Here is a 21,550-nt window from a genome sequence, read left to right as displayed (position 1 = left end):
TCTGCCCCCAGTGGGTGGGGTACTGGAAATGGTCTGCTAGTCAATCAACACTGCGCTCCTCCCATGAGGGCTTGCAATCTTGTTAGAAAGAGTACGACATATATTCCATCATAATAATAATTCAATAATCCTTGGCCCATAGGTGTTGGGTCTTTTTTTTTTTTCCAATCCATCTATACTAATAAAAGGCTATGTGGTCATCACGCCCTCAAGCCGTGATGCCCTCAAGCCGTAACAATCCATCACCAGGAGGCTGCGTGCGCAGCAGGCGCATGTGGGTGGGCAGGGCTGCATGCGAGTAGCAGGGGTCCCAGCAGCTCCATGTGCGAGGAGATCCATCGCAGGGCTCCCGCACTGAGAGCGCACAGGCCAGGCTGGGGAACGCCTCCCCCTCCCCCGCCCCAAGTGCACAAATTTCGTGCACCGGGCCTCTAGTTATTTTATAAATGCTTCCATTTGAGTGACTTATCATGGACTAGCTCTTGCCACATTGCATCACTCCTTACTGTCTTACACAGGCCATTTCTTTTTTTTAACCAGCCTGTTCTTTGAAAGCATATGTTTATAATCCCCATATTATGTAATTATTAATTACAATTATATGCAAGCAATTATATTACACTAAAATGTTAAGCTCCCTGAAGACAGGAATCTTATGTTCTTATTGGTCAATGGATCCCCAGTTCCTAGAGGAGTGACTGCCACGTAGTAAGTACTTGTAGATATGACTTGAATAAATAAATATTTCATAATTAATCAAGAGAAGATGAGCCTCTGCTACTGTTCTTCCAATAAACTGAGTAGAAGAGCTTAGAGAAGAATGCGGACTTGTGAAGAGTTGAATCAAACAGTTGTGTCTGCTGATGAGGTCTGTAGGTCGGGTGAGGAGATGTTCCTACCTGGTCTAATTCCTTCTTCTGTCTCAGCCTCTCCCCATCAGCCTCGGCAATAATGCGCAAGAGTTTCCTCTCTTCAGTTTCCTGTTTTTCAATGAAGTGTTTGGTCTCCAGGGCTTGTTGTCTCAGCTTCTGCAGCTCGGCCTGAGAAACAGTGAAAGATACGGGCAAATTTCACTCTGTAACAGCACAAACCAGGACTGCAGGGTCCAGAATTAGATGTACAGTGTACTTCTCACACTCTCCTCTGATGTTTTAACATGGTTTGATCACTCTCACAATCAAAACAATCTACACACACACACACACACACACAGCCTGTAAAGAAACAGCAATGCACATTACAGTGATCATGTTTATTCCATGAGTTGTACCCTTGGGGGATTTCCATCATTTTTCTATATGTGTGTAGCAGGGTCTTCATTGGTATTCAGCAGCACTTCTCTGACCAACTAAAAATGAGGAAAATTCACAAAGAATAATGCAGGAGAAGATGTGGAGATGAGCATGGGGAGGGATCTTTGTATGTGCCAGCTCCTGTAATGGTCCTAATACTACCAGCACATCAACTACAGAGATAAAGACCACTTTAAGCAAAAATTAAATTAATAAAGATAACAGCCCATTCTCTATCTTATAAAACATCTTGATGGAACAGAAGAGATGTCATGCATAAAAAGATATATAAATCCTACTCCTAAGATGCTTTCAACCTAGATGAAAAATAAGATATATAAGGGTTATGCAAATATTAACAAGTCCAGGCAATAATGTTTCCATATTGTTATTGTCCCAAAGACAGTGATTTGATGTTACAGGGAGTCAGAGGATTGGGATTGTCAGGGAAACTTCATGGAACTAAATGCAGATCTTGCAGCTATTTAGGTTACATGGACCTCATAAGAATGATGGAGAAAGGGTGTTATGGTCTGCTAAGTTTCAGAAGGAAAATTCCTCTCATCAAAGAATACATGCACTTCATTTCCACAAGTGTATTTGTGACCGACAAAATCCTACAATATTCTAGGCATGATATTGGGTATTTTGCATAGCTACTCGTATTCCCATCTTACAAAGGCAATTACAGAGACAAAGAAAAGTAAATTAACTCACCCAATGTGACACATCTAGTAAGTAGCAGAGTTGCGATTCCAACCTGGATCTTTTGGCCCCAAAGCTATCATCACACAATACATCCAAGTCAAATACAGAAGAAGAGTAAGACATGAGGGTTGCTCCATCCATTGGAGATGATGAATATAACCAACCACACTACAGTGTGGAAATGCTATGAACAGTATGAAAAAGGACATGGGGATACACAGGAATAAGTTCCTATTTCTGCCTAGTGTTTAGATGAAATAGCCAATCAGGGCCTTAGCAGGTAAAAGATATTCCCAAAGGGGACGGGTATGTTTTATGGGGAGAGTAGCTTACAGTCAGGCTTGTGTGAACAAAGGCACATGCAAACTCTAAAGTGCCCAGTGCACTCACCAGTCAGCAAAACATCCCATGTGGCTGGTTTAGAGTGTTAGGTAGAGAACAGCAGGTGGTAAGGCTGGTAAAACAGCTGAACCAGCCTGGAAGGGCCTTGTAGGCCACACACTGTAGAGTGTAGGCAATGGGGAGCCACAGAGGTATCCATGCCCAAATTGGAAAAACAGGTGGTATCACAGACCAGGTGAGCACAAGAAGAAACATATGGGAGGAGAGCACTGTTTTACCCAATCCGAGAATCACAAAGGAGATCACAAGGCAATATTAAGGTTTTAACTCTTCAATGGCTTGCAGATCAGCAAATGACAGTGAAAAAGTAATAACATTTTCTTTCGAGGAAATATTGGCACCCCCACCCTCCCTACTCATGAATCTCACTGGGATGCCAGAAAACTCATATTTGCAAGTGCCTGTGAACCACCCCAACTCTTCTTAAGGTCTGCCTCTAATCCATGAAGACCAAGAGTCATTAACTCCATACTTCAAACTTATCCAAGCAGTAGAAGATACTGTGCGATGCCACAAATGTGTAATGTGTAATGTCACAAACTAAATGCAGTCAGCTACTATAAAACCCAGGGCTTCTCTTATGACACTTTGTTTGTTCACTCATGAAATACGTTCTGGTCCAGGGATAAGCAAAAGGAAATACTTACTGAGAAAATATCTGGTTTAGTATTTACCACTTTGGGGGATTGCCTGTTAGGAAAGCATTTGAAGAACCAGCCTTTCGATTTCTATAATCATTTAAGGCGACAGCGAAGACAGCAATAAAATACCTGCTTGGCTCATGCTTTCTTTAATAAAACTTTTATTTTCCCAGATGTGTAACATTCGCTTCCCTGTTCTTAAGTGCCAAGAGCTGATCAGAATCCATCAGCAGAACAAAATGAAATCCCTGTTATATTAAAATGCAATCAGTGGTGTGTAGAAGTATCTGTCTGGAATGTATAAAACCACTAGTGCGTTTGGCATTGCTGGGTGTGTTTTTTCATAATATATCAAAATTCTGGATGGTCTCCTTATGTCACAAATTTATAGGCTGTAAACAAGATGTGGCATTAGGTGTTGGCAGCAAATGTTAACATCAACACAATACCTATGGTCTAATGCATTTAGCAGCTATAAATCTGAGCTGTCTCACCCAGAAAAGTTGGTAACAACTGCTCTGCACCCAAACACCCATCAAGCAATGTTGTAGGTGTAGCCCAAGGTATCAGCATTTCTCAAAGTGGTGTGAAGTTGTAATACGGTGGCTGGACACACTTTTTTAGTCACTGCCTCCATAATTATACCATTTTGTAGTAGGTGTTTATGGAAATTTCACCATCTAACCTGATTGCAGGCATAAATCATATCTCCAGAACCACGATTGTGGGATCCTGATATTCACTGGGCTTCACAGAAACCATGCATTTACATCTAACCAAATAAATAGGGGCACATGAAGACCTCCCTCCATCCCTCCCGCCCTTTCTCCCTCTCTCTCTCTCCCTCCCTCTCTCCTCCCATCTCCTTCTCTTTCTGACAGTCCCCATCTATGTCATTCTAGAGTCCACTAAGTAAAAGGATGGGGTGCCCTGAAGCCAGTCACTAATGTGATGCTCAGCTCTGGACATAGAGAATTTGCCGCTGAATTTTTCGCCAGAAATCAAAGTGCTGTCAGAATGATGTGGGATGATTGGGAGGTGACGAGACAGAATCAGGGGCTTGTTAGGACTAGAGAGCAGACACTCCAGATAAGCTGGCTCCTTCAGTGCTGATGAAACAAGACTGGGACAGACTGGATGCAGCCACATCTACCGAGAACTATTGACATTCTGTCATAACCCTAATGTGCTGACAATGGCTAGTGTCCTGAGGAGTCAGTAGAGCCTGGTAGCAACTTAAAAGGGAAAAGAAACATAAAAGGAGCAAGATTTTTTTCTTTTGAGGGGGTTAAACGAGAATGGGGATGGCCGATCACAGGCAATGGTTTATCTGTTGGCTTGGAGAAGTAATAAATTGTGTTCTCCTGTCAAAAGGCATCTCCGGGTCTACCAAACAGGTGAGAGGGCCTGCCTTCCAGAAGGATTATGTACCCACATAGGTTTGCAGAACTCACAATAATAAGCTAAATGTTTCTTGGAGCAAAGTTACTAGAAAGTCTGCCCTTTCCCTCGGGGTTTTGGTTTTTGAACTACAGATGCATGAAATCCAGAGACGTGTGTGGAATATGATTCAAATTTGAGGCTAAAAAAGTCAATAGGCTCAGACTCAACATTTGAGCTGTCATATTTTTCTACAGAATGTCAAATGGGCTTAACGATAGGCCAGAAGTACCCAGTCGAAGCACCACTGCAAGTCACCCTTGGATAACCTCAAATAATAAATCAAGCTGGCATCCTTTTTCTGTTACTCATTTTTGCCTTAATGGGAAATGCTGGGGGGGAAGGTATCATGGTTTCACAGTACGTCCAAAGCAATCATCTTACTATAACTGATGACCCAAAGCTATGCAGACCCAGGATTTCCCATTTAGAGCAGACTTTCTGGAGCAGAAGCCCTTTAATCACCTTTCATGTGCACCAGCTCTGCTGGACTAGGACCAAAAACCAGGGTCCTATTGACCTTTGTTTTAGTTTATTATGATGCTCCTTTGGAGCTATATGGGTGGATGCCTAGTGATGGAATGCGTAAGTGAAACCAATGTTAACCGAAGTCAAATGCTAAAGAACTAGGAAAAATTGCTCTTTTGCATAGGACATTGCTTATTCTAAAGCAGGATTTGTAGAAGGCAGTTAGTTCCACCTTGGACATTAGTATGGGTTAATAATTAATCTTTTGAATACTAGTAGAGCATTACTTGGGAAAGGAAGAGATGAGGATCAATGCTATCCTGTAAAAGGAAAGAGATAGTGTACTAGATCAAGTTATACTGAAGCCTGGCTAACATGGGTCCATGAGGCCACAGGTAAAGCAATGTTCATAAGATTATTCTAAATAATTTAATGATAAATAAACCCATTTCCACTACAGGCTTCAGAGTGGAACAAGATAACTTCTATAAAACTAAGCTTTTTAACAAGGACAGTAAGAGCAAAGATGCAGGAAAGTTTCACATTTTAGAAATGTATTCATTTTTTATATATATAAATCAATTTTAATGCAGAATCTTGTATTATTTTTTTATCATAAGCTAGAGTTGGGAGATGAAAGTCTCAGACAGGTAAGTGTATCAATTACATATTTTTTGTAAAGATGCCTTTCTTACATGTTAATCTTTCTCAAACCAAATGTGCCTTAATTTAATGTAATGTAGTAGTTCTAGTTCCATGAAGACCTATCATTAGTTTACGAAACCCATTTTGAGAGTGCATATGTCAATTGGTGGCATCTTGGAATCAAGGATATATGGCATTAAATCTGTCCAATACAAGGATATGTGTATTAAATCTGATTACACATTTTCAAGATAATCTGATATACTCTGCAAGCTATGTGCAGAAACCAAGGTATTCAGTTCTCTTGTTTGTTACAGATAGTTCCTGCAAGTGGCTCATAAGCATCCATGAGTATTCTGGATGTATATTTTCAAAATAAAGTGCCATCATCCTCTCAAAAGTTCCTTTTTTAATTCGTTGGTCAAATGGATTAGAAGAGAAATCTATTGGATTGAATAAGAAAAGGAAAATATATTAGGTTTAGTAAATGTGTATAGTAAAACATACTTGGTTCAAGAATTTGAAATGGTATAATTATTTTGTATGTATTCTTAAAGATAGATTTATGTTAGCAGACATAAAAATGTCCTAAGTTAGATTTAAAACTATGTCTTAGTATATATATATGAAGTCGGAGGTAATTCCCTGGAGGAGTTGCTGCAAAGTTTTTAGATCCAAAGAGGTAAGGTGAACTGTGAACCTGAGTTGAGGGCAAATCAAGTGAGAACCCAATAGCTAATGATACTGTAGGCAGAAAGTCACGCACAGGTGACGTAAATAGCAATTAGGAGCGGAGGGACAAAGGGTCTTGCCAACATTGCCTTGTAGAAGGCCCAGGGAGGAGAGTAGGAGGGCTGAGCCCGGGTTGTCAGTGCAAAGGGATTGTGGGAAGCCTGCAAGCTCCAGGACTTCCTGGGCACTGCTGACCTGCTAGGCTCTCTTCTGCTGATGTGATGATAGCCAGCATAGCTGAACCAGGTGTTTGTGCGTCTCCACTGGCCTCGTCCTTATTTACCTGGGAGCACCCCTGTAAGGTAGCCTGACCTGGAGGTGGTAGAACTCATCCTCCTGGCACCTTGGCTGTCCTCCCTCCCCCTTGTTGCCTTCGGTGAGCATAGAGCCTGCCTCCATCCATTGAATAGAGAGACTATTGGTCCATCACGTTCATTGTAAGATCTGTACCTTCAATGTTTCCTTCTCCTTCTCTATGCGTTGCTGTTCCAGATGTAGCTTCACAAGCGCTGACTCTTTGGAAGAGATTTCCTCTTTCAGCTGATCTACCTGATGGGTCATAATCTTTAATTTTTTCTTCATTTCCGTTATTTCATCCTAACAAAATGAAAGGAGAAGTGTTTGGAAGTGAATTAAATTGACAGCACGGTCCCTATGGAAGTTCAAATGTACATTCGAGAACTTTTAAGGGAGGCCCTCTCAAAACAGTGGTCTCCTGACTACTTACGAAGGGGCTATTCCTTCGTATGCTGTGCCATCAACCTCACGGTACTTTATAGCAGGAACTCTCAATATATTCTCATGAGATATTTACAAAGTATGCAAAATGACTATGCCAGACGCACACACACGCACTTATTCCTCATTTTACAAGAGAGGAATTGGAATCACTACTAACATTATAACGAAAAGATTACAAAGCAAAGCTCTGCAATTAAATGACAAGAGTACGCTGCTGCCTTTTGAGTCACAGCAACTATTAGCAGCTTTAAAAATTAGAAACAGGAGAATGGCAATGCTACATAATAATTAAAAGCCGGACTGAGATAGTCAAGTTGAGTCATTTCCATTTCAAACAATCTGAGAGTTCTGAATAAAATTCATCTTTTTTTTCCAGATGAATTCCACAAGATTATTTTCTTGGATCTATTCTAAATTCTGCTATTAGTATGACAGAAATTGCTTTGAACCCAGGATGGGGAGGGAGGAATCAAAGTATCTATATATATAAAAGCCCAGTGACCAAACATCTATATATATAAAAGCCCAGTGACCAAACATCTACATATATATAAAAGCCCAGTGACCAAACAGCGGAATGATGAGAACGACTGGTTGAACAGTTGCTATGATGCGCACTGACCACCAGGAGGCAGACACTCAATGCAGGAGCTGCCCCCCCCGATGGTCAGTGCTCTCCTACAATGGGAGTGCCGCTCGGCTGACCAGATGAGCGGCTCTCCCACAGCTGCCGATCCCCGCAGGCCATGCCCCCCACCAGTGCATGAATCCGTGCACTGGGCCTCTAGTAAAGATAAATATATTCTTTACCTGAGCTTCCACCAGATTTTTGCTGTACAGATTCCTGTCTGACCTCACAGCTTCGTACAGGTTCTGTTGCTGTTTTAATTTAGTCTCTGATTCAGCGATTTTCTTTTTGTAGTCAAAAATCTGCATTTCGCGGACTTTTATGTCTTCCATGTTCATGAGGACCTGGAGGAGAAAGAATACAAAAATGGTTAAACAGCACATCTGTGGTTATCAGTTCAGTACACAGAGATTTTTATCCTAGGGTAGCTAGTAGAAATGCCAGCAATCAAAAAATTGGACTGTGCCTCTAATCACTGAGGTACAACACAGAAATTCAGCCCCACTGATTAGGGGCAAACATACATTTTATCTACTCTGGAGTTCTGTTCGAGTATGAGCTAAGCACAGTTATTTTGTGATCACAAGAGGGGAGGGGCGGGAAATAAAGAAATCCTTTCAATTTTGAAAACCTCTCCTGACTACCCCAACTACCAAAAAAGAAAAGAAAAAAAAAGTCTCAGGTTTAAACAGATCTTAACACACAGGGCTCAGAAAGATAAGAGATAAGTTAGCTGTTTGGCTACACTCCAGTCTTTGTAGTTAAACACAAGAAAGGAAAGTGGCCTTTAAACACTGATAGCAATCACAACACTGTCATGCCACCATCAATGTCACTCCATCAGGGAAACTCAAAGGACTTCATAAAAATGTGTTCTATCCTGCACAAAACACTTCTGGGAAAGATAAGATTCGAGAATAACTGCCTCCTTTTTGCAAGTATGGAAAACTTAGGCACAAAATTCCACAGAGAGCCGGTACCTCTCAAGCAAGCAATCCATACAATGAGAGTTACATAATCATGACTCTCGGCTGCAATGTCCACAGAAATTGATATTTATAAACAAACTTCTTCAGAAATTCCTTAAGTAGTAAAATGTTAGTGATTCAATCAACGGAACTCTGGTCTAAACAATACATAGAACTAAAACACATAAGGAGAAATTTCTTAAGATGTCACTGCATTTCAGTGAAGTTCTCTTAATTCTTGTTTAGAATGGAAGGAAATAAACAGAGCAGTGTGGTAGAGAATAAAAGGACAGGGTGTAGTTGAAGTAACACAGCCAGGGAGGTTCCTCTAAAAAAGAGGCATTTTACCTAGAATTTAAAGGTCAAAAAGTACTTAGACTTCTGCCATGCTGATCTTCATTGATTCAGGTGTGGGCTACCTCTGAGAAGCATGTCCCCAAATCATTGCGCTACAGAATTCTTTTATTCCACGGGTGGAATTAGTATTCTGGAAAATACACTTGGAGAAACCCTGTTGTTCTATTTTTCCTTCAGAGTCAATTATGGCTGGTGTAAATTTATATCTTTAAATAAACACCTTTCAAAGTTTTCTTGGACTTATAATTAAGGAGAGATGGTATTACATTTTAGCAAGTGCCTTTTCAGCAAATATTATTTTATAGCATTTTTTCTTATTAGGTTTATTGATTTGATATACTTGTATTCCTTTCACAAGTATTTTAATTTTATTTCTTTATACACAATTCTTTGTGCCATAATTTTAATTAAATGCATAAATGTGAAACATACATTTATTTTATTTTCCTTATTTACTTGGAACTTCCTTCTCTCTTGAACCCACATCAGCTCCTCATTGATAAAGTAATCAGGTTAACAATCTAGTATGTGTTCTTCCATGTTTTCTTTGAATTCTGCATATTCTATTCAAGTCCAGTAACATCATCATCATAGCTAATATTTCTCAGGTACTTTCTATGTAACTCATGTAATCTTCACAAAAATCCTATAAAATAGACATTATCATCACCCCACTGGTCAAAGAAGGAAACCAAAGTCAAAAGAAGTAATGTCATTCACAAGTATTCCACTAGTACATATACAGATACAGAAATTTGTTTGTTTTCCTTTTTGGGGTTTTGTTTTCATGTTTTGGCAAAATGGGGTCTTCTTATATACACTGAGTGGCCAGATTATTACGATCTCTGAACACATAATAATCTGGCCACTCAGTATATATACATATACATGTATGTGTGTGTGTGTGTGTGTGTGTGTGTGTGTGTGTGTGTGTTAGAGGCCCGGTGCATGAATTCGTGCATGGGTGGGATGGGTGGGGTCCGGCCAGCCTGGCCAGGGGGAGGGGAAATGGGCAGTTGGCCGGCCTGCCTGCTGGTCCAACTCCTGGTCGAGGGGACAATTTGCATATTAGCCTTTTATTATATAGGATATACACTGAGTGGCCAGATTATTATGCTTTCAGAGATCATAATAATCTGGCCACTCAGTGTATACTTTTATGCACCTTGCTTTCTATCATTTATTAATACTTTGTGGAAATCATGTGAACTAGCTCTAATTCATTCTCTTTAAAGTTGGTATAAAACCCTATAGTGTGGGTGTACCATCCTATACTCAGCTCTTCCCTTCTGAGGGCCATTAACTTGGCTTCCACTGTTTTGCCACTATGAACCATGCGGCAATGAACAGTGTTGTACATATGTCCTTTTACTTCTTTCACTTGTGCTTTTACTTCTGCTGGGATGGATCCCCAGGAGTGGCATATCTGACTCAAAAGAAATATATCTTTTTAAACTTTAATAGATATTGCTAGATTGCTTTCCAAAATGGTTGTAACACTGCACAGACCCATACTGCCAGCAATAGTTTCCTTAATAGAAAACTCTCCTTGTGGTCTTGGGATAAACTCTCTTTGGTCATAGTGGATGATTCTTTTAATGTACTGTTGAATTTGGTTAGCTAGAATTTCATTTGGGATTCTGCATACATATTCATAAATGATCTAACTCAATCCCATTCTTTTTGGTTCTATTTTAAAATCAAGGTTTCTGCTGGTTTCAGAAAATGAACGGAATCCCTTTCTGTTCACTTATTAATTCACTTACTCATTTATTAATCCCATCAATAAACATGTAATTGAGGGCTTATCTAGGGCAAGCACTGTAAAAGCACTAGTGATGTAAAGAAGAAGAAGACTCATTGCCTACCCTCAAGATCACCTCTAGTGAGTGACTCAACCATAACATGGATAATCAGGGAATGGATACAACCAGTAAACTGAGATATGCACAGAATGTTATGAGGGTCTGAGGATGGTCCTACCCATCTTATCTAAGCAGTTAATATTGAGCATTTACAGAATTTGGGGGAACTGCCTCTGCCTTCGTATTCAATCATTCCAACCTCGGACCCCGAGCTCTCTCCTGGTCATGGAATCATTATTCATTATCACTGCAGAAGGCATGGGTAATATCAGCACAGCAATGCCAATCAATATTACCCCAAAGAATACAAAGTACATGAATAGCACTTTTCTAAATTTATTTGCAAATATATATATATATATATATATATATATATATATATATATATATAGAGAGAGAGAGAGAGAGAGAGAGAGAGAGAGAGAGAGAGAGAGAGAGCGCACAAGCACGCGCGCACGCACCTGGGAATTATCTGATTCTTAAAAGTCTGAAGAAACTCAACTCTATAATCATTAGGCCCTTGGAGACAATGTTGGAGCTAATTTTCTCTCAACTTTTTTGGTACCATTCATAGTTATTGATCTTTCCACATTTTCTATTTCTTCTTGGGTCAAACCATGATGTACATACGCATTTTTTAGAGAACTATTTTAAACATTTTTTAAAATGTATGTGTCTAGAGTTATACAACATAATTTTATGCTTTTAGTATTTTACTATTATTATTTGCTATCAACACTGTGTGGGGGAAAAAATGGTCCAAGGTAAGAATATATACAGACTCAGCAGTAGATGTCTTAGAAGGTTGGTTGGAGGTCTAGAAAGAACAAAATTAGCCCTAGCTGATTGGGTTCAGTGGCTAGAGAGTCAGCCTGTGGACTGAAGAGTCCCAGGTTCGATTCCGGCCAAGGGCACATTCCTGGATTGTGGGCTTGATCCCCAGTAGGGGGCGTGCAGGAGACAGCCAATCAATGATTCTCTCTTATCATTGATACTTCTATCTCTCCCTCTCCCTTCCTCTCTGAAATCAATAAAGATATATTTCTTTTAAAAAATTAGAAGACCTGCGACAAGGAGGTCTGGGGAAGAGGCATGTGAATAGATCTAAAATAAAAAGAAATTCCCTTCCTTCTCAATGTCTTTGATCCGTATCTTCAGGTTCCTTAAAAATGAGTAGTAGATGGCCTTTCAAGATACCACCACTAATAAATGTGAAACCTGAATAAGGTATCCATGACTAGATCTGTTATTTGCTTAATTTTTTTTAAAAATGTACCTTTCTCTGAACATGATCACCCTCTTCGGGGTCAGTGAAATGAATAGACTGAAGATACTTTGAACAGCATGATCAGCATTTGGAATATCAAGAGGCACATCAGAGAAAAGAAAAAAAAATCTTCAATCACTCTGAGAGATGTTATAATAATCCTTCGCACAGACAGAATAATGCTCCAGAGAAAGGACTCACATTTCTTTTGGGGCATCACCTAGCAGGGTCCACCTCTCTGCAACAACAATGCACAATCTCACTTCTGCATCCTTGAAGCTGGGAGCAATAAGAACCCATCATGATACCAAGAAGATCAAAGGCATTTCAGTTAAATGACAATGAAAAAGTAAGTATTGAAACTAAGGGGAAAGACAATTCACAAAGCCATCTAGTTCTGTGTGTTGAGAACCAACCTTTTTTTTTTTTTTTTAGGAAATCATTCAAAGCAATGTCATACAGAAGTTCCAGTCCTGAAAATTCATAAAACGTGCAGGGTGTTAAGTAGGAGCAAAACCTTTCATCAGCAAAATGTCCCCCCATTAAAAATGGTTTATCAGAGAATGTGGGGTGCCAGCTGTGGGGCTGGAACTAAATTAGTTGATTACACTTTAGATATCTCAACCCAACACATGCGATAAATCACACCCAAATATAGAAGGTTTTATCACAGCCAGAGAGATGGAGCTCCCAGCACTTGCAGGCCCGCTCTAGAGGAGCCCAGAAACTGCTTACGGTGCACTATCGGGGTGCAGTCCCAGTTTGTAACCTACTCCTGCCTTTTCTTTTTCTCCTAAAACAACCTGCCAATAGAAATTAGACTGAGATAAAAATCAATAACACAGGCTAGAAAGCTGCAGCGTAGTCAAAACATCATATAGACGAAGGCAGGGTAAGGAAGTAGGTCACTGAATGTGGAACTCTTTAACTTGCATTTGATGAAAGAGTGCAATAATCTTTTCAAATAAGTTTTTCTGACTTGATGTCAATGGTCTGAATGCTGACAATGCCTTTACCTTCATAAGGACACTGAAAAACTCACTCTCTGAAGGAAAGAACCTGGGGGCCCAGGCAGGTGAAATGTTAAGTCTTCTTTTACTCGCTTTCTTATTTCATCCTCTATCTTAAACGTATAGTGGCATATCTATGTTTCTGGTTTTTTAATAACAACACATTATACACACACACACACACACACACACACACACACACACACACACACGGAATATGCTAATTAGCCAGGCGTCACGACCGCTCAGGAGGAGGCTGCATCAGGACCACTCAGGAGGAGCTGCATGCACAGGTGGGCGGGAGGGGACCGCATGCCGCCCCCAGCCCCAGCAGCCACGGGGAGGCTGGGGCTGGGGGCAGGCCAGAGCAGAGACACAACACACAGGAGTGCCTGCCCCCACCCCAGCAGACACAACGAGGCAGCCGGCGCTACGCGGGTTAGGCGCGGGTCCCGGCCCCTCACGAGGTGCCTCCTCACACAGCGGGAGGTGGGGCGCCGCTTCACATGATTGGCCTCTAGAATTATATAATGAGGGATATAATGAAATCTACCTCAGAGGACCATTATGAGTGAGAAAATGTGTATTTGTCATGGAACAGACTGAGAATTTCAGAGGGAAGGTGTGGGTCGGGGATGGGGGATAGTGATTAATCGGGGAACTTATCTACATAATAAAAGCCTAAGCGACTGTTATGGTAGAATGACCGGTCACTATGATGTGCACTGACCACCAGGGACAGACGCTCAATGCAGGAGCTGCCCCCTGGTGATCAGTGCACTCCCACAGGGGGAGCACCACTCAGCCAGAAGCCGGACTCACAACTGGCGAGTGCAGCGGCAGGAGCCTCTCCCGCCTCCACAGCAGCGCCAATGAGCAGTGAACCGAGTGGTAAGGAGCCTGCAGCTAAGGAGCAGCGAGCCGAGCGGTAAGGAGTGAGCAGGCAGAGGGTAAGGAGCGAGGGATCCCAGGCTGCGAGAGAGTGCAGGCTGGGCTGAGGGACACACATCCCCATGCACGAATTTCGTGCACCGGGCCTCTAGTATGCATATATGGACACAGACAATAGAGTGGTGAAGGCCTGGGAGGGGCAGGTGCTGGGTGGAGGGGGTCAATGGGGAAAAACAAACAAAGGGAACATCTGTAATACTTTCAACAAAAACAAAACGTGTGTTTGTGCCACCATATAGGTACCTAGCATAGCATAATCTAATCACTTAATAAATACTAACAGATTACCATGGTAGGCTAACATGATATCATATTGTATTAGCAGTATACTTAACAAATCAGTTTGATTTTTCTATGGATCAAATTCTGTTCTGCAGGAAAATAGTGACCCATAATACACTTCTTTCATTATAACACCAAAAGCTTATAATTTGTGGATGTCCCATTGAGGTTCCTCTCCAGGGTTCTAGCCTATTGAAGATGCTCTGTCTAAAACTTGGAATAACTATCAAAGAAACAGGAGCTTCATTTCGTGATGAAGTACCTATTCAGTGAACAATATTTCTTTTATCTTTTGCTTTCCTCGCTTACTTCTAAGCCCTTGAGAGCACATTATTATTCATTTCTTGGAACCTGTGTCTAGAATAGCTTTGCTTGACACTCGTATAGGCAAACAAGCAGCGAGCTAAGACACTTGTAAGGAGGGATTCATTGTAAAAGACTGCTTTGGGACATGTAAAATGTATGGGAGGCAAAGGGCAGAAGTTTAACGTTTAGGATGAAAAGAGAGGGGCCCTAACGTAAGCCAAATGCATGATGTGCAAAATTCTCTTCAGATTTAATAATTAACTAGAAGTGGTTTTACCTAGAATTTGTAACAGTTGAGAAAAAGAGTACATATGGTAGACCACAACCTACAAGGCCATACCTGGCGCCTCTCAATTTATCTGAATAGTACAATCTAAGAGTGCAGCCGAAGAAAAACCCTGGGGCTAAAAGGTGCTGAAACACTGCAGTAGATCACTTTCTGGGTCTGCAAATATTCACTCCCTCTCCCTACCCCTACACCCTCCACCTTCCAAAAGAGCCCAACCTACTTCTTGTATGTTTGTATTGTCTCATCCTTTCAAATCTCCTCCACATTTCCTGCTCACCACAACCCCCTCCTTTCCCCAATTTGTTACTTGTCTTACTTTTCTTTGTTTCACTCTGGTTCATTTAGGCCTCGCCTTTCAAAACAATGCAAGGATCAAGGTATTTTGCTAAACAAACACTATTCTTTACCTTAGAAGAAACCTGACACTAATTTTCTTCTATTAGGTTGAAACTTAGGAAATCTCTGAGCATCCACTGTTTTCCACTTACAAAAACAGCTATTTTAGAGGCTCAACCTAAATATCTTCCCATAAAGGAATTTTCAGAGCCTGGCTTTTACCCTGGGGCTTCCTGAGGCCATTCTCTTTCTCTAGTTCGAAGGCATCTTTTCTCCATAGACCCCATTAAGCTGCCTTTTCCCTTATTCATCCTTGGACAAGGGAGGATTTATTGCACCCTAGGAGCAGCTCTATTAAGGTGGGTTCAACTCTTAGAATCACAGTTATGGTGCTAGAATCCACTTCCCAAACTACAGGTAGGAATACAGTGATGTGCAGACAGCCCTGTCCACTTCCCAATCTTTAGTATCCTTTCATTTAGGGATATTGTAGGAGCCCCAGGCCCAAATGCCTATTCCTTATGACTCTGAGCTGATGTAGCCTATGGACAATTGTAACTCCCAGTATGTCCCACTTCAGGGGTGATTCTCTCTGCCCTGCCATCCCCACAATGCACTGGGCAACCGCCAGCTCCACCCTGACTTCCCCATTCTTTGGATTGGTCATAATTGTCCGACTGGCTGGGCACAAACACTTGACTAGCAGGAAGGTGGAATGACCTGGTGAGTATAGACACTGAGTAGGGGAAGAGATGGTAGGAGAGTTCTGAAGCATCTTTCTAGCTCTTCTCGGGTTGTCTCTTTTATGAAGCAAATTCAAGGGACCGTGAGTTGAGGTCCAGATAGATTTTCTCAAGTCATCTCTGTTGGCTTTAAAATTCTCATCCATTCTCTTTTCTTCTGCTGCAGCACCAGGCTCTATGTCTGCCTTAGTGTTTGATGCTGTCAAAAGTTTTTATTTTCCATACAAACCATTATAAACCTACTTTTGCCCCACCTGTACAATTTGGCATTGTGTTTTTATCAGATTCATATTGTAAACATGATTCCCATTTTTTAAATGCTTTTCTAACATTTAATGTACATGGTTTTAATGGTACATAATACTGTATCAAATACAGGTAGCACAATTTATTTTGAATAATATTCTTTTATAGAAATCTTTGCATTTCTTATGTTTCCACAGATTCCGTTTTTAAAGAAATTGCTGGATCAAAAGAATAAACTTGGACAGTGTATACTCTACAAGTAGATGAAAATATCAGCTTCATGACATCATCCCCAGCACCTGACATTATCCCTCAACTCCCTATAAATAGAATGCATGAAAAAAGCAACTTTCTATTTGCGCAAATAAGAAAATAAGGGGTAGGGGTGTGTGTGTGTGTGTGTGTGTGTGTGTGTGTGTGTGTGTGTGTGGTGAGAAAAAGAAAGAGAGAGAGAGAGAGAGAGAGAGAGAGACAGAGAGACAGAGAGACAGAGAGAGAGAGAGGTGGGGGAGAGAGACAAAAATATGAGGAAGAGCAAAAAAGACATATATGTCCTTGATAAGAAGCCCAGAGAGGACACAAGTTGCTATAGCAACTGATATATGCTATCAGGGATTAAGTAACAGATAAGAAAATTATAATTGATAATATATTTTAAGGACTTAAAACACTGTTTAAATTATTTAGGTGAGACATTGTATAATCTTGTGCAGTTAAACATCAGAAAAGTTGTGATAAACAGTTATCAGCAAAACTTGGTACCAGTTTTGCTGATAACTCTCCTTTGCAAGGAAACAGAAAAATATATAATCCTATATTAAAATCAGTGGCAGCATTCTTTTTATCACACATCATCTATCCATTTGTTTTAACAAACACTTTTTTGGTGCCTACTATTTACCAGCATGCTGGAATGAAACAGTAAATGAGATAAAATCCTTGCTCCCAAGAGCTCACTGTAAAGTAGGAAAAACAAATATGCAAGGAAGTAACTACACTAGAGGATGATAACTGCCTTCCCAGAGATATAAACAAATCCATCAAGTAGGAAATAACTAGCTCTGCCTAGGCAGTCCGAGCAGGCTTGGCCCCAGAGATGAACATTTTAGCTGGGTATTGAAGAATGAATAGGAGTTTTCCATGCAGGGAAGGGGAAGAAGAATTTTCTAGGGAGAACAAAGAGCTTGGACTCTGTCTTTTAAGTCAGAGCATACCAATTGCTGTCTTGCATGGGTGACAGGTATATACAAAAATCCTGATTCACTCTACCCACCTGATGGCCAGGTGAGGTGGGACCTGGGCAGCTCTCATCCTTGGGTTAATACCCTCCAGCCCTGGCTCATCCTCCTTGTTTCCACATGCCATAGGGCGTAGGCATTGTTTTCTATGAGTGTTGTGATGCAAAAAATGTTAGGAAGCACTGCCCAAGGTGGCTCAGAGGTAACGAAGGTTGGTAGGGCCAGGAATAATTATAAGACTACATTGGAATTTTTAGCAGTTAGCTCTGATAGTGTGATGGCAGCCAGGAATGGAGAGAGACTGATTACCAGGAAGGAGAAGTAAGAGGCTGCAACGGATTATAGGTTCAGATACATTCAGTGTCTCACCATATAGGGTCCCTCCTTTAGGAGGGTCATCCTCCTGCCCAGGAAGTAGGATCAGGCTTTGCCATGTGCCTTGCTTTGGCCAATGGAATATGAGTGGACAGGACCTGTGCCCTTCCTTTGCCAGCAGAAGCTCTGAGAGCACCTTGAAGGTCCACTGTTACACACTTTCCCCTCTGAAGAGGCCAGCACATCCCAAAAGAGCCAGCCTGGAGTGAGGAGGACAAGAAGCAGGGCTGCAGCTGACCCTCAAAGGCCACTAATGTGAGCAAAAATGGACCTTTGTTGCTGTAAACCATTCAGCTAACGCTGACAGATACCGAGGCCAATGGGCTAGCCCAAGCCAGAGAATATGAAGGCCTGAACTGACAACTAATCCTCTCAGAGTCAGTAAATCAATCCAGGGAGCTTCTAAGATGATTAAGTCAGCAAAGAAATGTGCTGAATGCCAAAGGCTCCCAATCAGGGGTAGGAAGCTGGACGGATCATATGCATTTGTGCTTCTCTAAACTTATATTCTGCAAATATCTGCTCAGCATTTATTTGGCCTAAATGGGAAGAAGTTATACAGCTTGTTTCCCACTTTCTGTATGTTTATGACTCAAATGTTGGCTGTCCTCCTTGTCATCTTGGATAGTCTACTCAAAAAAAAACAAAAAACACCAAAGCAAAATTTAAACATGCAAAAGCATCAGTAAACACTGTAGAATTTACTGCAGATTTCATTGAGATGGAAGAGAGGGCTATGCAATCATAGCAGACAGTACTTTGCTGGAGGGACAATCTCATTAAATCAGTCTTCTCTCCAGAACTCTTCTCAGCCTCATAGCTAAAACTTTTCTTCATTCCCCAACATCACCCCCCATCCTGAAACCACTGCTCATTGCCATCCGTGAATGCACCAAAACAATACCTGTTTAACCACTCATGCTTAATGCAGGCAATGTGCTAGGGTGACTGGTTAAAAGTAACATTCAAATCCCTGAAGTCCTGCCTAAGGATACTGCCTGAGCCTTCTCCCTCATAAGCAGTTTAGGAGAAGTAGAATCTGAAACTCAGCTACACAATGGGAGGATTTCCATCACTGGTGAAGTTTTAGGTTTGCAATAGTTTTAAAATAAAAAATGCTCTTTGAATGTGTGACACACTTAGCTGATGCCAGTATTTACTCGCCTCTTACTCTGAGGTCATTTAATTAGATGCTTTTCTCAGTAGGGCAACAGGAGAGATGGAGAACCCGGGAATTAGGACAGGGGCCCATAAAGGGAAAGCGAGAGCACGAAACATAAGCCTTGCCCATTTCACTGTTTGGCCCAGGATCAGCTCTGGGACAGCTTTTATACAGTCAACACCATTCCTCTTAAATCTTCATGTAAACCACAAGCTGAAATCTGAATAAATCGCCTTTACAACAGTGTGCCGATCAGAAAGGTGACCATTAGAGCCCTGGCTGGTGTTTCTCAATGGTTAGAGTGTTAGCCCACACACTGAGGAGTCACGGGTTCAATTCCTCATCAAGGGAACGTGCCAGGGCCAGGCGCATGTGGGAGGCAACCAATTGATGTGTCTCTCTCACACTGACGTTTCTCTCTTTCTCTTTCTCCCTCTCTCCCTCCCTCCCTTCCACTGTCTCTAAAAATTAATAGGAAAAATATCTTTGGGTGAGGATTAACCAAAAATAAATACAATTAAGAAAAATAAAAAATTTAAAAAAGAAAGAAATGTGACAATCAGAAAGAATGCACGGTGTCCCCTCCACCCACACCATCAAGGAATGGCTTACCTTTTGGGTGAGGTCACTGGCTTCATTGATGTACCGATCTCTGTCCTTTTCCAGTTGAAAGATGATCTTTCTCTGCTTCTGAGCCTCATCTTTGTAGTTCTGGATTTCCTCCTCCAAGTTCCTCTTGGCTTGTTCATGGAGCTTCACCAAGTCTACCTGTTTCTGGGTCGCGTGGATTGCCTTGAGCATATTCTAAAAATAAGGACAACAGAGCATCCCCATTACTCAAAGTGTTTGGATATTTGTGGTTAGATGTACCCCCTGCCTCAACCCTAAAATAATTAGATGCATTGTTTTTGAGATGAGTAAAGACAATCATATTCTCTAGAGCTTATTAAGAGCTATAGAGAATATCACTGTATATAAAATACAAATGGACTAAATATTATATGTTAAAAATACATTTAAAAATCTAAATCGAATAATATTGTTTGCATGTACAAATTTATAGAATAAAGGAACAGTTTCCAGGATTATGCAAAAAAAAAAAGATTCAATGATTTTCCTAAGGAGTGCTATGCATGTAATAATATCTAATCTATTATTTCCTGAGATTCCCTAACAGTCTACCAGGTAATCTATTTTATTAACAACTGTTCAATTCTGGGAAACTTAAAGAAATCATGAAAAGTCAGAAGGAACAAACATAGGCTGTATCTACTTGGATGAGATGAAGTTGTCTTGGCCAAAAGCCATCGGGCTGTTAGGAAGCAGCCTCCCCACTCTGCACCTGGCCAATCACTTTTCCTCCTCGAAGGAAATCCTTGAGCAGGAAAGTTTACCCAATAAACCTTGAAAGTAGTTAATCTCCTAAGAGTGACTGTCAATGGAAGGAATCCTTTGGAAGGGGCAAGAGGAGGAAAAGGGTAGGGGTCTTGCCTGGAATGAAGGATCTCCAGGCCTCAAGCTCCCCCAACCCCTCCCTTAGCTTTGGACCATATTGCGCTCAAAGAGTAGGAGAAAGAAGGGCGGAGAACAAAACCCAAAACCTACAACAATCCTGAAAAGATGGAGGCAAAGTGAGAGACTTTTCATATCACCATCCCTTTTCCCAACACCCAAAGTTAAAATTTTATTAGCAGTCAGTTCTGCTTTCTAGATTAGCAAAAGTTACAGATCATAGATATTAAACTCGGATACTTTGAATGACTTGGGCAGTTTGGGATGCCAAATAACACACCACCAATAAAAACAGAATCCACAAAACACTCTGAAATCCCCTGCTAGTTTGCATGATAATGCTCCAAAATTCCTTTGTGTTCATAGGTGATAATGCAGTTTCAATTCACAGCCAGTAAATGCTGGACTGCAGACAGCTGCTTAGAGGAAAATTGAGCACTATTATTTATTCTAATCTACTTTTGTTTGCCTCAGAGTTTCCTTTCCCCATACAACCTGTTATAGGCAGTTATTATAGCTAAAGAAAGGCATTTATTTACCAGTGTTAGCGTAACAACTCACCTTATTTAACATGTCCCTTTCTCTCAGAAGCTCATCCATTGCTTTCTTATCAAGTTCTGCTTGTTTCTTTGACACCTCCACCTCTAAATCACCAGGGAGAAAAATAATGATAAATATGGAGTCAACCTAAAAAGAAATCTGCCCAGCCCGGCCAATGTGGTTCAGTGGTTGAGCATCGATCCCTGAACCATAAGGTTCGATTCCCAGTCGGGGCACATGCCCAGGTTGTGTGCAAGAGGCAGCTGGTCAATGATTCTCTCTCATCCATGTTTCTCTCTCTCTCTCCCTCTCCCTCCCTCTCTCTCTAAAAAGCAATAAAAACATATTTTAAAATAAAAAGAATCTGCCCACACCAAAGTGATATAAAACTTGCTTTATATATTTA

The 21,550-nt window shown here is 41.1% G+C and overlaps 1 protein-coding gene across 1 annotated transcript in view; it reads right to left on the bottom strand.

Moving 5' to 3' along the window:
- CFAP58 (cilia and flagella associated protein 58) overlaps positions 1–21,550 on the bottom strand; it is a 142,535-nt gene that overhangs the window by 42,868 nt on the left and 78,117 nt on the right. Inside the window, exons 10-14 of the mRNA XM_079793710.1 lie at positions 21,166–21,248; positions 19,705–19,896; positions 7,880–8,041; positions 6,779–6,925; positions 900–1,040 (exon numbers count right to left, since the gene is read on the bottom strand). Of these exons, the coding sequence (XP_079649836.1) occupies positions 900–1,040; positions 6,779–6,925; positions 7,880–8,041; positions 19,705–19,896; positions 21,166–21,248 (725 nt within the window). The remainder of the gene's footprint in view (positions 1–899; positions 1,041–6,778; positions 6,926–7,879; positions 8,042–19,704; positions 19,897–21,165; positions 21,249–21,550) is intronic.

The sequence above is a fragment of the Cnephaeus nilssonii genome, assembly GCF_951640355.1.
Source record: "Cnephaeus nilssonii genome assembly, chromosome: 16".
Classification (NCBI taxonomy): Eukaryota; Metazoa; Chordata; class Mammalia; order Chiroptera; family Vespertilionidae; genus Cnephaeus; species Cnephaeus nilssonii.
Note: the sequence above shows the minus strand (reverse complement) of the source record. Positions and strands in the feature narration are given on the sequence as shown.